Raw genomic sequence first — 17492 nt, forward strand, 5'->3', positions numbered from 1 at the left:
AGGCTCCACTCCAGCCAAAGCCCCCGCTTCCACCCCTTGATGGGCTCCGTGATGCCGCCAGGAGCAGGGAGTAGGGCCAGAAGTGGCCTTAGGTCCCCCCAGCCCCTGCCTCAGACACTGCTGTGTGCTGTGTCCCTCACTGAGAACTGTCCTGAGGGACAGCACTGGGGGCCCCGGGGTCGGGAGAGCAGGAACTGAGAGCCGCACCTCAAAGAGCAGCACTACAGGCCTGGACTCTGCCCAGCTCCTTCTCCTGGAGCCCCCCAAGAATGGCAGCACCCCACACCTGCCGATGCCCATCCCACTCCCCACACACCTGGTGGAGGACACGAACCCTGCCTGGCTGGGCCCCAGCATCTGTGCCTTGGGAGGCTGAGGCACACCTGCCAGGAGGCTGACAGCCACCTGCCAGTCCATGGGGCTGCACTGGGCCAAGGAGCTGGGGTGGGGAGCAGAGGAGGCAAGGCTGCAGGGCAGGAGTTGCAGGGAGAGTCAGGGACGTGAGTGTCCCAATGAGCCAGGCTCCAGCACATCCCCACTTAGCCTAGAGCCAGGACGTCCCCCAACCAGGGTCCTCAGTCACATCCAGGTGCTCTGGGATGTGGCATGGAGGGCTGAGAGAATGCCATGCTGCTGCGCCTGAGAGACACAGGCTGAACCTTGGGGGATGGGTCCTGCAGGCAGCCGGAGAGTTGGGTTGGAAGGGATGGTCCAGCCATGAAACGAACAGGAATACCACAGACATGGAGACTCCCACCTCGAAGGCAGCTGTGGGACTCAGTGAGACCCAGCTGGCAAAGCTCCCTACAGCTTTGTCCAGGCAGCTGAATGATGGTGGCTCCATGCCAAAGGGACAGGGAGGGAGGCCACAGTATAGAGCGATGCTAGCCCAAAGGGCATACAGGGACAGGAGCAGGAGGGCACGAGGGGTCCAGAGGCAGGTCCCCTGGTTTGGCAGGGACAAGGGAAGCCGATTGCAGGGGCAGGGTTGTGGTGAGGGCCAGGTCAGCTCATCGAGGGCCTGATAACGAGTCAGCACCTCTGAGGGGACATCAGGAGGATGGAGCAGAGTCGATGGATTACTCGATACTGCAGCAAAGAAACTCCATTCACGGAATAAGATGATAATTCAACAGACAGTCTGCTAGAAAGACACTGATTTTGTAGTCAAAAATCTTCCCACAAAGAAAACTCCAGGCCCAGATGGCTTCCCTGGTGAAGTCTATCTCACATTTCAGGCAGAAATAATGCCAGTTCTACACAAGCTCTTCCAGAAACCTGAAGAGGTGGAGCACTCCCCAACTCATCCTAGACAGCCATGCTCCCGCACCAGAAACAGGCATGACAAGAAGACAGCTGCCTGACAGTCCTCTCAGACAGATGCAAAATCTTACTGAAGTTTAGCAAATCAAAGCCAACGGTAAATCCAAAGGATAATACCTCATGACCATGTACAGTTTGCCCCAGGACTGCAAGGCTGGCCGAACATCTGAACATTAATCAATGTGATTTATCACATTAATAGGCTAAACAGGAAAACCATGTGATTATGTCAAAGAATGCAGAAAAAGCATTTGAGAAAATCCAACATCTGTTCTTGATAAAAAAAAAAAACCAACAAAAAACCTCTCAACAAATTAGGAATAGGAGAGAACTCCTTTTCTATTTTAGAAGATGAAGGGCATCTGTGAAAATCCTACAGCTCAAATCACACTTAACAATAGATACTGAATGCTTGGGAATGAGGCAGAATCATCCTGCTTCATTGTTTTCATTCAATGTTATATTGGAGGTTCTGGCTGGTTAAAAAACACAAGAAAAAGAAATACAGATAGGACATACAATTGAAAACAAGCAAAACTGTTTTTCTTCTCAGATGACAAGATCATCTAGATAGGAAAACTGATGAAATCTTTGAAAAAAACATAACTAATAAAGTGAGTTTAGCAAGATCAATCTAGAAGATTAATCTTTTACAAGATCAATCTACAGGCCGGGCGCGGTGGCTCAAGCCTGTAATCCCAGCACTTTGGGAGGCCGAGACGGGCGGATCACGAAGTCAGGAGATCGAGACCATCCTGGCTAACATGGTGAAACCCCGTCTCTACTAAAAAATACAAAAAAACTAGCCGGGCGAGGTGGCGGGCGCCTGTAGTCCCAGCTACTCAGGAGGCTGAGGCAGGAGAATGGCGTGAACCCGGGAGGCGGAGCTTGCAGTGAGCCAAGATCTGGCCACTGCACTCCAGCCCGGGCGACAGAGCAAGACTCCGTCTCAAAAAAAAAAAAAAAAAAAAAAAATTACAAAACAAACCAATTTACAATGGCATCACAAAACATAAAATACTCGAGAATTAATCTGACAAAAGATGAGCAAGACCTGTACAATTAAAAACCATAAAACTTTGTTCAGAGAAATTAAAGGCCTAAATAAATAAAGAGATATACTATGTTCATGAACCAGAAGAATTATTAAGATGCTAATTCTTTCCAAATTACTACATGAATTCTACATGATCCCAATCAAAATTCCAGCAGGCTTTTTTTTCTTTTTTGGCAAAAGTTGACAACCCTAAAATTCATATGGAAATAGAAAGGAGCCGGGCGCAGTGGCTCAAGCCTGTAATCCCAGCACTTTGGGAGGCCGAGACGGGCGGATCACGAGGTCAGGAGATCGAGACCATCCTGGCTAACACGGTGAAACCCCGTCTCTACTAAAAAAAAATACAAAAAACTAGCCGGGCGAGGTGGCGGGCGCCTGTAGTCCCAGCTACTCGGGAGGCTGAGGCAGGAGAATGGTGGGAACCCAGGAGGCGGAGCTTGCAGTGAGCTGAGATCCGGCCACTGCACTCCAGCCTGGGCGACAGAGTGAGACTCCGTCTCAAAAAAAAAAAAAAAAAAAAAAGGAAATAGAAAGGAGACAGAATACCCAAAACGACCTTTCAAAAGAAGATAAAGCTGGGCACTTGCACCTCCAACTAAGGCTTATTATAGGGCTACCATATTTAGGATGGTGTGGCATTGGTGTCAATACAGGCAAATAGACCAATGGGACAGACTGGAGAGCTCAGAAGTGAACCCACCCCATGTGGTCAGCTAAAGACAAAAATGCAAAGGCAAGTCAGTGGAGAAGGAATAGTCTTTCCCAACAAATAATTCTGGAATAATTGACTTTCCTTATGCAAAACAAAACAAAACTTTGATCCATGCCTCACACCATATACTTTAATTAATTCAAATGGAATACTGTATAGATCTAAATGTAAAACCTAAAAGCATAAGATTTCCAGAAGAAAACATGGAAAAAAATCTTTGTGACTTTGGGTTATGAAAATAATTCTTGTACGGCACCAAAATCACAATTCATAAAATAAAAAATGGATAAATTGTACTTCATCAAAATTAAAAACTTTTGCTCTTCAAAAGATACTGTTAGAATGAAAAGACAAGCCACAGATTGGGAGAAAATATTTGAAAATCACATAACAGACTTATATCCAGAATATATAAAGAACTCTCAGTACTCCATATGGATAAACAACCCAAGTGAAAGAAAAAGCAAAAGATGTCAACAGACGCTTCACCAAACAACCAATGACAAATAGCACATGAAGCGATGCTCAAGTCAATGAGGTGGCATGCCTATAGTTCCAGCTACTTGGGAGACTGAAGTGAAGTAAGAGGATTGCTTGAGCCCAGAAGTTCAAGGCCAGCCTGGGCTGAACATAGTGAGACCCTGTCTCTAAAAAAAAAAAAAAAAAAACCTTAAAAAAAAAAAAAAAGATTTCCAACATTGTTATTCCTTAGAAAAATGCAAATTAAAACTACAAAGAGGTACCACTTCACACCTATCTGAATGGTTAAAAAGCCCACCATACCAAGTGTTGACAAGGACATGGAGGAACTGAACTCTCATACGCTGTTGTTTATCGTATGCCAATCATATTTCAATAAAGCCATTTACAACAATTTTTTGTTTTTTTGAGATGGAGTGTCGCTCTGTTGCCCAGGCTGGAGTGCAATGACACAATCTTGGCTCACTGCAACCTCTGCCTCCCAGGTTCAAGTGATTCTTCTGCCTCAGCCTCCCGAGTGGCTGGGATTACAGGCACCTACCATAATGCCCAGCTAATTTTTATATTTTTTTTAGTAAAGACGGGATTTTACCATGTTGGCCAGGCTGATCTTGAACTTCTGACCTCAAGTGATCTGCCTGCTTCGGCCTCCCAAAGTGCCGGGATTACAGGCATAAGCCACCATGCCCAGCATTTACAACAATTTTTAAACCACCAGACCACTTTACCACCATGCTCACGTTACCACCTCTGATGCCGTTCCTTCTCTCAGGAAAGTCTTTCCTGCCCACCCTGCCCACAAAGCTCTCTGAGATTTCCCACCCCACTGACCTCCTTCTGCCCTGTTCCCTGTCCCCTCTGCTCCTTCCCACCACCTCGGCCCTCACAGGTCCTGCCACCTGGGCACCTTTCCTCCAGCCCCTTCCCTTCATTCAGGCCTCAGCAAATGTCTGTGCCTACAGGAGGCCTCCCCCACTCCACCCCCCCGATTTTTGCTCTCACAGAAGGAGCTGCCTCACTGGCACTCTGCACCTCATGAAACAATTCTAATTTCTTCCCAGCACTGGCCGGAGGACCAGGTGGGGGGCGTGAGGGAGAGAGGATGGTGAGGGGCTCCTTCCATGTAGCCGCGGTCATGAGGATGTGTGGGGGACCTGCGGTAATGAGCATCCCCTTGGCCAGGCCTCCTGAGAGCACAGCCAGGCCGGGGCCTTCCCTCCAGCTCTGGGCCAGCTGTGAATTGGGAGGAGGCCCATCCGCAAGAAGGGTGGCACCTCCTCCCAGGACTTCGCTGGCCTGCGTGCCTACTGCATCCAGGGTACCACTCAGGGCCTTGCGATCACTGTCCCCCATGGGGTTCCGGTGACACAGGCATCACTGAGCTTGCTGAGGTTGTGTGCCTGGGGCTGGTGAGAGCAAGAACCCAGCTCTGCCCTCTCACCCAGGCCTGTATGTGGCGGACCAGCCCTGGTCTTATCCCCGACTCACCGTGTCAGCCAGGAGGCCCTGTCACTTACAAACGATCGACTTAATGACAGTCATTACACCTAATCTGTTTTTCAAGAGTCTAATTAATTCCAAGTCCTCCTCTATTTTTAAACCACTCAATCATTCTCGTTTTTCCTGCCAGGGGCATGAAGTGGGTGGAAGGTCTCCGTGTTCCCTGCAGGGCCTCGGGACACCTGTTTTAGGGACCGATGGCTGCAGCAGCCTAGTGGGCACCTGCCACCAGGCCCCAGACAGTCTGGGGGAAATGGCAGCCATGTGAGCATCCCAGTGAGGGGGAGGGGAGGCCCGCGGGGTGGCACCTGCTGCCCAAGGTCACAGGCACTGGAACAAGGCCAGGCTGCCCCAGTCCCAGACCTGTCACTCCGTCCCCTCGTCCTGCAGTGGGTCCACTGGGGACCCCCTGGAGTTGGGGAGCCCCTGCAGCCCGGCAGCCCAGTCTTCCACCCAGAGGCTGCCTGTGTCCTCAGAGCCCCCAGAACAGCTCCACAGTGGGGCTGGGCCACTGAAGGCTCTGTCAGTCCTGCTGGCACTGCAGGGAGGGAAGCATGGCCTTCCAGGCCACTGAGGCCAGAGCACTACACGGCCCTTGGATGAGGCCCAACCCAGGGAAGGGGCTGATGCCTGTCTGCTGGTGGGAAAGCCGACTGGGGGATGTGGGAACGAAGCACATCGGAAGTGCCAGCAGCAGGTGACTCCCCATGCAGCGGCGCCTTCACCAATGTGCCAGCCCAGCCACAACCTGCCCTCCCCTGGGCTGGGCACCGGGGGCCGGGCTGGGGGCCGCAGGACACTCAGTGTCATGGCCTGGAGGGGCCCAGGAGGATTTGCAGCAGCGACCTCACCACAGGGCAGAGGGTCAGCAGGCCGGGGAGAGCTGGAGCTGCCTCGGGATAGACCGGCTGCAGGCTCTCCTCCATGACGCTGCTGAGCCCTGTCCTCACACTGGCAGAGGACAGAGGAGCTCGGTGGAATGACCCCAGGCCACGGCGGAGAAGGAGCCAGGTGGGGCGTGGTGGGTGGATGTTCAAGCTGGAGGCCGGGACCCACTGTCCGGGAGCAAGGTCATGAAACACCACGGCAATGCCTGATGTCACCCGGGACAGCTGTCACCGCCAGGGGAGTGGGAGACGGAGATGTGAATCCAGGAAACAACGAAATCCAGAGGCAAAGCCAAGACTGATCATGGCAAAGATGACCAGGAACAGCTGCAAGAGCAATCCGGAAGCAAGGTGAGGAGTGACAGTGGGGTGACAGGGTGACATAATGACATGGCGGGCTGTGCTGGGAGGAACAGCAGAGCATGAGCAGTGATGCGTGAGGAGTGCATTCTGCCATGTGGCTGGGGCCTGCTGTTGGTACATTTTGCAGATGACAAAACTGAGGCTCAGGCTGAGCAGCCAGTTCACCAGGCACTGCCTTTCGCCTCACATCTGCCTATGGAGCAGGGCACTCCCCACTGTGACTCCAGCGGGTCCTCTAAAAGGGATATCCCTCAGTGTCCGTCATCTGTCTGCCACTGCCAAGTTCCGGAAGCAAGGCGCACACAGTCAGGGCATGTGCCACATGGTTGGGGCAGAGGCTTGGCCACTGTCTGTCCCGTGAAGCCTGTGAGACTCCTATCATTCTACCTAGAGCAACGGCCAGAGAGGCTGCTGAGCATGGTGGGGCAGTGGCGGGACGGTGAGGTCACCAGCTGGACTCAAGTGCAGTCACAGAGGTGCTCGACTGTACAACGGAGCAGGCCTGGCCCTCCCCTGTGGGACGGACAGTGACAGGCCCTGAGACCTCCCTAAGCCAGCGCCTGGGCAGCCTCGACCGTGTGTCAGGACGGCGACAGCCTCCGTCAGTCCCACTCTGATGCACAGAGGCCCCTGACGCTGGCTCCAGCCTCCTCCCAACTAGGCATCAGGGCTGCAGGATTGATGGCAACAAATAAAACCCAGGCCACCAGAGATGAGAACGTTCTCCCGCCCCACCGCAGAGGAGCAACGCTCCTTGCACCACATGATCAGCTAGAAAGGCAGAGCAACAAACTTGTTTCTAGAATTTCTATAAACTTAATTACACGGCCGGGCGCGGTGGCTCAAGCCTGTAATCCCAGCACTTTGGGAGGCCGAGACGGGCGGATCACAAGGTCAGGAGATCAAGACCATCCTGGCTAATACGGTGAAACTCCGTCTCTACTAAAGAATACAAAAAACTAGCCGGGCGAGTTGGCGGGCGCCTGTAGTCCCAGCTACTCGGGAGGCTGAGGCAGGAGAATGGCGTAAACCTGGGAGGCGGAGCTTGTAGTGAGCTGAGATCCGGCCACTGCACTCCAGCCTGGGTGACAGAGCCAGACTCCGTCTCAAAAAAACAAAACAAAACAAAAACAAAAACAACAAAAACAAAAAAACAACTTAATTACACAAGATAAAATTGAGGACATCTGCAAATCAAAACATATCCAAAAACGAAGTCAAAAGGCAAGAACAACTTGGAGAAAGCCACAAACAGACCAGACGGAACGTTTTCAAGTCCGAAAAGCATGACATCCCAGCTGAAAAACAGCAGAAAAAACAGTCACTTCGCAGAACGAAAAACACAGGCGCTAAGAGAACAACTGCCCAGGTTGGCAGTCATCAGAGAGGGGCAAACCTCAGGAACCGCGAAGGGTACTCCGTTTTTTCCCCCTCAAGCTGGAGTTGGAAGTGTCGGCGAGGGATCGCACTGCTGTGGGTAATCAGCTCTTTCTGGAAAGCAGTTTTGACAGTGAACGGCAGAGCTTTAAAATGCTTCATACCTTTGCTATGGTGATTCTACTTCTAAGGACCAATTCTAAAGAAATAATCCGGCCGGGCGCGGTGGCTCAAGCCTGTAATCCCATCACTTTGGGAGGCCGAGACGGGTGGATCACGAGGTCAGGAGATCGAGACCATCCTGGCTAACACGGTGAAACCCCGTCTCTACTAAAAATACAAAAAACTAGCCGGGCGAGGTGGCGGGTGCCTGTAGTCCCAGCTACTCCGGAGGCTGAGGCAGGAGAATGGCATAAACCCGGGAGGCAGAGCTTGCAGAGAGCCGAGATCCGGCCACTGCACTCCAGCCCGGGCAATGGAGCAAGACTCTGTCTCAAAAAAAAAAAAAAAAAAAAGAAATAATCCAAGGCTGGGCACAGCGGCCACGCCTGTAATCCCAGCACCTAGGGAGGCTAACGCAGGAGGACAGCTTGAGCCCAGGCAGGGAGCCATGTCTGTGCCACTGCACTCTAGCCTGGGCAACCAAGGGAGGCTCTGTGTTTGAAAAAAGGAAAGGGGAGGGGAGGGGGGAAGGGAAGGGGAGGGAAGGGAAGGTGGGAGGGAAGGGGAGGGGAGGGTGAGAGGAAGAGGGGGGGAGGAAGGAAGGGGAGGGGAGGGTGGGAGGAAGGGAAGGGGAGGGGAGGGTGGGGGGGGGAGGGGAGGGTGGGGGGGAGGGGAGGGGAGGGGTGGGGGGGAGGGGAGGGGAGGGGAGGGAGGAAGGGGAGGGGGAGGGGAGGGGAGGGGAGGGGAGGGGAGGGGAGGAGGAAGGGGAGGGGAGGGGAGGGAGAGGAAGGGAAGGGGAGGGGAGGGAGGAAGGGGAGGGGAGGGAGGAAGGGGAGGGGAGGGAGGAAGGGAAGGGGAGGGAGGAAGGGAAGGGGGGGGAGGGAGGAAGGGAAGGGGAGGGGAGGGAGGAAGGGAAGGGGAGGGGAGGGGAGGAAGGGGAGGAAGGAAGGAGGGGAGAAGGGAAGGAAGGGAGCGAGGAAGGGAAGGAAGGGAGGGAGGAAGGGAAGGAAGGAGGAAGGGAAGGGGAGGGGAGGGAGGAAGGGGAGGGGAGGGGAGGGAGGAAGGGAAGGGGAGGAAGGGTGGGAGGAAGGGAAGGGGAGGAAGGTGGGAGGAAGGGAAGGGGAGGAAGGGTGGGGGGGAGGGAAGGGGAGGAAGGGTGGGAGGGAGGAAGGGGAGGAAGGGTGGGAGGGAGGGAAGGGGAGGAAGGGTGGGAGGGAGGGAAGGGGGGAAGGAAGGGTGGGAGGGAGGGAAGGGGAGGAAGGGTGGGAGGGGGGAAGGGGAGGAAGGGTGGGAGGGGGGAAGGGGAGGAAGGGTGGGAGGGAGGGAAGGGGAGGAAGGGTGGGAGGGAGGGAAGGGAAGGAAGGGAGGAAGGGAAGGGAAGGTGGGAGGGAGGGAAGGGAAGGTGGGAGGGAGGGAAGGGAAGGGGGGTGGGAGGGAAGGGAAGGTGGGTGGGAGGGAAGGGAAGGTGGGTGGGAGGGAAGGGAAGGTGGGAGGGAGGAAGGAAAAGAGAAAAAAAGGAAGGAAAGGGAAAAAAGAAAGAAAGAAGAAAAGGAAGAAAAGGAAGAAAAAGAAGAGAAAAGAAAAGAGGATCCAAGAGGCAGACAAAAAAACCATAGAGGAAACTATAAAACCATGTTCAGTGGGAAAAAAAAAATAAAACTGCTCATAAGATTAGGGGTAATATTTATGTCCTTCTTTACTTCTTTTGTTTGTAAGAACTAGGGTCTGACTCTGTCACCCAGGCTGCAGTACAATCACAGGTCACCTCAGTCTCCACCTCCTAGGCTCAAGCAATTCTCCTGCTTCAGCCTCCAAAGTAGTTGGGATTACAGGCCCACACCACTGCACCTGGCTAATTTACTTTTACTTTCCATGAGATGGGGTCTTGCTATATTGTCCAGGCTGGCCTTGAACTCCTGGCCTCAAGCAATCCATCTGCCTCAGTCCCCAAAGGGCTGAGAATGCAAGCATGAGCCACCAGACCCACTCTCTCCTTCTTATGTTTTCCAAAGTTTCTACAATGAACAGGGACCACATTTATAATGAGCAAACAGGGAGTTAGTGTTACTTTTCGCAGAAGGCAGAGGTTGGAAATCCACTTCATGGTGTCCTTGGAAGGAACGGACAACCAGCCTGAGCGGAGTTTCTGTCATCTAGACAACTTACAAGGGTGACTTCAAGAGGATGGAAGGTTCTGGATCAATGAGGTGAGGCTGAGGGGAAAATAAGCTTTTAAAAAATGTCAACTTCTCCAAAAGGATTCACTGACCACTGAGAAGGTGGGAAAGAAGCCAGTAAAATGAAAAGAGCCGAAGGGCATAGGTTCCAGAACATTCTCATCAGCAAGGCTGATTCACTGCTGTCTGTCCAGGACGATGTCTGGACTTCCGGCAACACCACTTGAGGAAATGCCCCAGACAGGGGCTCCTCCTGGCTGGGACCCTCGCGCCAGGACCCCAGCGGGCCATGTGCCAACCCACCTCCTGTGTGCATCTGTCCCCTGAAGGTGGCCGGGAAGCCCTGTCCCTCCTCCTGGATGCTGTTGTCTGCCTGGCCAGAAACACAGGCTCCAGGAGTCTCGGGGGAATCTGGCCTCGCGGGCCGGTCTGCCATGGCTTCACGCATTTCCTTCATTTGTAGCACACGGAGGTCCAACTCACACGTGGGACTGGAAGCCATGATTCAGGGCCGTGCCCTCTTTTCCCTCTGAACCGTCCACGCCACAGCCACAGGGGGCTGCAGGGGCGCCTGCCGGGTGAGCGGGTCTCATGGCCAAACAGGCCCGGGCTCTTCCAGATGCTCCCAGCTAAGGCAAATAACCACCCTCTCCGTCTCAGTCTCTCCTGCTGCAGAAGGGGAGGAGTAACCAACCACAGCCACACCTGTGCACGCAACCGACCTCGCACAGACATTACTTATCACCAGCCAGGCTTCCTGACACGGGGCTGTTTGAATTTGCGTGAACTTTCTCCGTGTGTGAAGCTGGCCTCCTTGCCTGTCTGTTTAAAAACCTCCACTGCCTTATCACCTCCGTGTGGTGTGAGGTGACACCTGGGAGGACAGGCCACGTCTCTTGTTCCTTGATGGGTCTCCGGTGCCTGGCCCAGCCACCCCAGAACACGCTTGAGACACAGATGAGTGGGGAGTGAATGATGCTCCCGGGGTGCGTACCGCCTATGCCTCGGATGGGACAGTTGCCATGTGCCGCCTGCTGACCTGATTTCCAGCTACCTCCCGGCACAGTGCTGGGCCCAGGCACTGTCCTAAATCAAACCAAACACGTGCTGTCCTGATTACCCTGTGATGTGCTTGCTCTCTCGGATCCTCAGCACCTGCCAGAAACGCTTCCCTGGAAGACGGCACCACCACCTGGGCTCCTTCCCTTTCCTCAGCTGAGCCTCAGCGTCTGTGCTGAGCTGCGTGAGGCCTGGAAAGCTGAGGCCGCGTTAAGAGGCTGTGTCCATGGTGGAGCACAGAGCTCAGGCCAGGGAGGCATGAGGAGCTTCCGGAGGGGTTGAGCGTCCACTGGCTGTCACCTGGACAACCCCCACCACTCCCAGCAGCAAAAGATGGGCAGGCCCCAAACCAAAAACTCTCCTCTTATCCTGTCCAAGAATTTCTCACGGTTTCATGTGAAACTCGGAGAAACACGATCCATTGCCAATGAACTGGGTCTGAGCCCCTGAGGAAAGCATCCAGTAGTAGGGAAAAGGTGCCCTGGCTGACACGGCCAAGAAGCCCAGGCTGTATCTCAAAAATGGTCTCACCCAAAAGAGGAGAGGCTGTTTGTGCAACGCTGTTCATCGTGGCACGTCTGTGACAGCAAACGGCTGGAAACAAGCCCAAGCCAGCACCAGGACCCCAGTGCACACCAGGCCAGCCTCGCATGGGGCCCTGCCCTGAGGTGAAGGGAAGCAGGGACGTCTCTAGCAAGCACTGGAGCGGCTCGGGCAGAAGACCAGGAGAGCAAGGTGGGGGCGACTGCCTGTAGCAGGAGGCCCTTCGCCAAATACGGGGACCGGGGATACGCGGGTGTGTATCTGAACTTCTACTCATGTGCCTTTGCTTACATTTTTTTAAATTGAAGGATGTACTACAAAACATTCTTGGCCGGGCGCGGTGGCTCAAGCCTGTAATCCCAGCACTTTGGGAGGCCGAGACGGGCGGATCATGAGGTCAGGAGATCGAGACCATCCTGGCTAACACAGTGAAACCCCGTCTCTACTAAAAATACAAAAAACTAGCCGGGCGAGGTGGCAGGCGCCTGTAGTCCCAGCTACTCGGGAGGCTGAGGCAGGAGAATGGCGTGAACCCGGGAGGCGGAGCTTGCAGTGAGCTGAGATCCGGCCACTGCACTCCAGCCTGGGCGACAGAGCGAGACTCTGTCTCAACAAAAAAAAAAAAAAAAAAAAAAATTCTTAAACCATTTCCTTGGGGGCAGGGGAGAAAAAGGTTCCTTCAGACAGAGTTCTCTGGGTCTATCTTATTTATAGATTTGACTGGGAACCACACAAATATATAGTTGAATCAGCTGTCAATGGCAGTCTCTACACACGTCATGCTGAATGAGACCAGGGAACCCGCTGTAAGAATGGTGTCAGTGGCGTTAGAGCCATCAGTTGACTGCTGACCAGTGGGCTGTGCCCTAAGGACAAAACAAAGATGATGACTAGTGTAAGGAAGGACGCGGAAACTGGAACCCCCATCCACGGCTGCCTGGATGCCAACAGCAGCCACATTGGAAAGTAGTCTGGCAGCTCCTCAAAATGCCACATACAGAGTGACCACATGATCTGCAGTTCTGCTCACAGGGATCTACCCAGATGAGCTGAAGACATGTGTCCACACAAACACTCGGACGCAACTTTTCATCACAGCCAAAACGTAGAAACAACACATCCACCATCCACCAGTGAATGAAGAAGCGAAAGACAGGCTACCCATGCAGTCAGCGTGAATCAGCCGTCACAAGGAACCGCGTGCTGCTCTGCGCCTCTACACGTGGCCCTTACAGACATTACGCTCGGTGGAGGAAGCCGGACCCCAGAGGTCACACACCACAGATGCTCCTCGACTCAACCCATCAGATGCTAAGTCAGAAATGCATCTAACACTCCTAGCCTCCAAAACGCGGAGGATGGTTCCTGCTGGGTTTGCGTCACTTTCACGCCCTCGTTAAGCGGAGCCATCGTAAGTCGGGAACCACCTGTACCTGAATGTGTTCACAGGAAATGTCCAGAAGAGGCAAATCCATTGATGGAAAGTGACTGAGGCTGCCAGGGCCTGGTGGGGAGTGGGGAGGGATGCCGGGAAGCAGGCCCAGCCCACCCAGCCCTCAGCACAGGAAAGGGCGGCAGGGAGGCCCGGAGCCCTGAGTGGGCAGCGGAGAGGAGGAATGGCCTGACCGTCTCGGGGCTCTGGCCAGTCCTGCTCCTCCAGCAAGTGTATGACCTGGGAGGACCCAGCACAGGAAGAAGGAGACGTCTGCCCTGCACCGAGAAGCCCCTTCCCCCCTGGTGTGAGGACCCTCTCCTGGGCCTGCCCGCCATCCTCCAACACAGCCCCTCACTCCTGCCACCTGTGCCCCCGACCTCTGTCCCCATCTGCTGCCCAGCTCCCACGGCTCCTGGGGGACTTCTCTGGCCTCCAGTTGAACCTCCTCCCCTCCCTATCCTCCCTCTCTCTTTCCTGTTAAGAGAGGCCTATAGACATGGCCACAGCCAAGGTGGGAGCCCTGCAGGGCGGGGTCCTGGCAAGGGGGCCAATGGCCCTGACAATGCAGCCACGAGTGACCCTGGGCTGGGCCCAGGCCCTGCCTTTCCCTCCCTGTCTCCAGTGTGGGGGATGGGAGCCCATGAGAAGAGACAGGAGACCTCCCTACCTCCCCCCAGTGCAGGGAAAGGAGGAGATAGTCCTGGGAGGGGCAGAGGCCCTGGGAACACCCCTGGGAATTTGCCTGTGGGTGGTCTCAGGACCCCTCATGGCCCCAGGTTCCACACCCACAGCCATGGGTCTGTGTCTTGTTTCAGCCCGGTGCGAGCCAGGCAGCCACTGTGGTCAGCAAAGAGAAGTGAGCAGTGCACTTGGATGTGGCCCAGGGCAAGGGGCCAAGCACTGGCACAGCCCACTCCCTCTGCCCCGCGTAGGCACACGTGGCTCACACCAGGTGCAGGATGAGCCGGGGCTGTGGCAGGTGAGCTGAGGGCTTGGCACTGAGCCCATGACACCTGAAAGGCACCTGGAACATCAGAAACAGGGAAGCGGGCCCGCTGGCGCACATTTCCCGGTGCACGATGCCCCACAGGGCAGGTGCCTCCACAGCCAGCTCCTGCCCCTGCCCTCCTCACACACAGACTCCACACCTGGCCAGGGCCCAGCACCTGTCGGTGGCCAAGATGCCCCAGGTGGAAACCCTGCAATGCTTGGAGAACGCGCCAGCACCTGCCCCCAGTGCAGAGAGGACAAACCGAGTCCCTGGGCCAGACTAGCTCTTACCTGGAGCCCGACAGGGGCTGAGGTGCCTCATGAGCCAAGGGGCTCCCGGCATCCAGCTCTCTGACCTCTGGCTCTTGCTGACCTGCAACCCCGGCCTCTCCTTGCAGCCCACTCGCTGTGTCCACCTGGGAACCTGAGGTGTGAGGCAGGCACTTGTTGGAAGTGGGGGCTTTGGGCTCCCGCCCGTCGGAGGCATCTTCTGAGGGCGGGGGCGCCTCGTCCTGTCTCTCAGCGGCCCTGTCACTGGCCTTGGCTAAGCTGGCAGCGTATGAGGCGCCAATGACGCCTCCCGGGCTGCACTTCTCCCGCAGACGCTCCACCACATCCTCCCTGCTGTCCCCACAGCTCCCACAGCACACGCAGGAATGCAAGAGGCAGTTGGTGGCCGCAGTGCTAAGCTTGTGGGGGCCGCCATCCATCCCCTCGGCCACGGGCTCCGAGGCGGCCTCCTGGGTGGCGACAGCGGAGTCCAGGGAAGTGGGAGATTTGGGGTTGAAGATGACCGTGGCTGAGAGCTTCATGCCCCCCGTTCGGTGGGCGATCATCTCGGCCGTCTCTGCGTCATCCGCACCCACCTCCCAGCCGTCCAGCTGCAGCCGCGAGTCCAGGCAGCTGCAGGAGCTGGTGCCCGCGAGGCTGGCCCCGCCTGTGCCCTTGGCCTCGGGGCTGTTGTTGTTGCTCAAATCCTCCTCCTTTTCCGAGGCAGGCGCGCTGACCCCCGCTGCTCCGCCTGGCCCACCCTGCCCTTTCTCCTGGGGGTCGGCCCGGGTACTGCCTGCCCACCCAAATGGCCCACCGGGGGACTCGGGCCTGGCCAGGGCTTCTGCCGTCCCCTCCACGTCATCCATGAAGAACACGCGCTCCTCCTCCTCACTGCCCGACCGAAGGCGCACTCTGCCTGGAGAGGCCTCCCCGCCTGGGCTGCCCTCTGCTCCCGGCCTGTGCGCGGGGGACTGGCAGGCACTGGGCGGTGACAGCAGAGAGGACATCTCGTCCCCAGCTCTGTGGACCATGCGGCTGAGCTGCTCCAGCTCCTGGTCGTCGTACTGCATGGAGCAGGCCAGCTCTGCGTCCGGGTCTTTGGCCTTGACTGAGAGCGGCCCCTCAGGGGGGAGAGGGGCAGAGAGGGCAGGAGTCAGCGCAGCGGGTCCCTGCACATCTGCGCGGATGGGGAACTCCACGTCTTGGGAAATGCAGAGGTTCCGTTCCAGCGTGTGCAGCTCCTCCTCTGTCAGTGTCTGCAGCAAATCCCTACAAATCAAGACAAAACACAAGGGTGAGGGTCCCCAAAGCCACACCAGCCTCCTTGGCCAGGAGTGGATGCAGGACCCTGGAGTCTGCACCAGCAGAACAGCAGCCAGGCACTGAACGCTTGCACCTAAATTCACATGGCACCAGCAGGTCTCCTCCACCACGGATCAAGGCTCAGGTCTGGCCAGCCAGGACAACGGTGTTCAAGGTGGCCGGCTGGGATGCTAGTACAGTTTCTTTTTTAAAACAAGATTCTGGAACCTTTTGCTGAAAATAAGAAAGCCCTGATTGTTCGGCATGTGTTAGCTGCATGAATAAAAACTCTAAGGAGTGAAAAAAATATATGCTGGTTTACACACAGACCTTCACCCTTTCATTCCGCAAATACCATGGAGCACTGGCTATGCGGCAGGAACTGGGCACTAGGACACGAGGACGAAGGCAGGCGTGCTCCTGTCCTTGTGGACTTAGCCTGCAGTTGGGGGAGGCAGATGATAAACAGGTATTTATACAAACAATGACTGAACTGCAATAACGACAGCTGCAACCAAAGACAACACAAGCCATGAAGGAGGCAGCAGGGCACCTGGCTGAGACCAGGAAGGCTTCCTGGAGGAAGGGGCATTGAGGCCGAGACCCAAAGGTGCAGTAAATTCAGTGATGCTGAGCAGGAAGCTCCTGGAGCAGGCTCCTACAGGCCGACTGCGGGCTGCTCTCTGCTGGGAGAAGCTCCAGCTGTGTCTGTGGTCTGAGTCCCACATGGGACGTTCCTGTACAGCCATGGCTGTTGTGAGGAAGTGCACTTTGCAGAGCTGGGCAGAACTTTTTTTTTTGAGACGGAGTCTCACTCTGCCGCCCAGGCTGGAGTGCAGTGGCCGGATCTCAGCTCACTGCAAGCTCCGCCTCCCGGGATCACGCCATTCTCCTGCCCCAGCCTCCAGAGTAGCTGGGACTACAGGCGCCCGCCACCTCGCCCGGCTAGTTTTTTGTATTTTTTTAGTAGAGACGGGGTTTCACCGTATTAGCCAGGATGGTCTCTATCTCCTGACCTCGTGATCCGCCCGCCTCGGCCTCCCAAAGTGCTGGGATTACAGGCTTGAGCCACCGTGCCCGGCCTTGGGCAGAACTTTCATAAGCTGAACCCACCCATGTGAATAGCAGCCAGATTAAGATGTGAAACCCCAACCAGGCCCGCAGCACCCTGGCTCTCACAGGACACCATCGTGACTCCATAGGCCGAGGCACGCACCTGCTCTGCTGCTCTGGAGAAATGAGAATTCTATCTAAATCTCTTGTGGCAGGATTTGTTTGCTGATGTTGTATTTGTGTAGAATCTCCAGATAAAATACAGGACACCCTGTTAAATTTCAATTTCAGATAAACAACAAATAAGTACTTTTAAAGTGTCATTAGAAATAGTTGTAAGTATATCCCAAATGCTGCTCATTTGGGACATACACCAAAAAGAGTCTGCTGTTTATCTGAAATTCCAACTGAACTGGGCGACCAGCTATTGTATTGCTAGATCTGGCAATGCTGTTCTGTGAGATTCACCCATCACAGAGCACGTTGCCACAGGTCATTAATCCTTGTGGCTGCACTGTCTTCCATGGGGTAAATATACGTAGTTCCTTTATCTGTGACACCTGATGGGTTTTGTGACCCAGCATTTTTGTGCATCTCTCTTGAAGAACACATGAGTGCATTTCTGCTGAATGCACATATGGGGTGGGACTGCTGAGCCAGACAGCGAGGAGGAGCTGGGATCCAGGCAAGCCTGCCCACAGCTTGGCCAACAGCATGGCTTGCCCCAGGTCCTCACCCTCAAGAGCACCTACTGTCTTTAACTGAATCCTTCCTGGTGAGTGAGTAATAGTATCTTATC

At 55.1% G+C, this 17492-nt stretch overlaps 1 protein-coding gene across 10 annotated transcripts in view; it reads right to left on the reverse strand.

Moving 5' to 3' along the window:
* Nucleotides 1-17492, reverse strand: part of ZFYVE28 (zinc finger FYVE-type containing 28) — a 150814-nt gene that overhangs the window by 22655 nt on the left and 110667 nt on the right. For all 10 annotated transcript variants that reach the window (XM_033213488.1, XM_033213490.1, XM_033213489.1 and 7 more), the window contains one exon: nucleotides 14357-15607. In XM_033213488.1, the coding sequence (XP_033069379.1) occupies nucleotides 14357-15607 (1251 nt within the window). The remainder of the gene's footprint in view (nucleotides 1-14356; nucleotides 15608-17492) is intronic.

Source organism: Trachypithecus francoisi, unplaced genomic scaffold (genome assembly GCF_009764315.1).
Source record: "Trachypithecus francoisi isolate TF-2019V2 unplaced genomic scaffold, Tfra_2.0 Lachesis_group1, whole genome shotgun sequence".
Taxonomy (NCBI): domain Eukaryota; kingdom Metazoa; phylum Chordata; class Mammalia; order Primates; family Cercopithecidae; genus Trachypithecus; species Trachypithecus francoisi.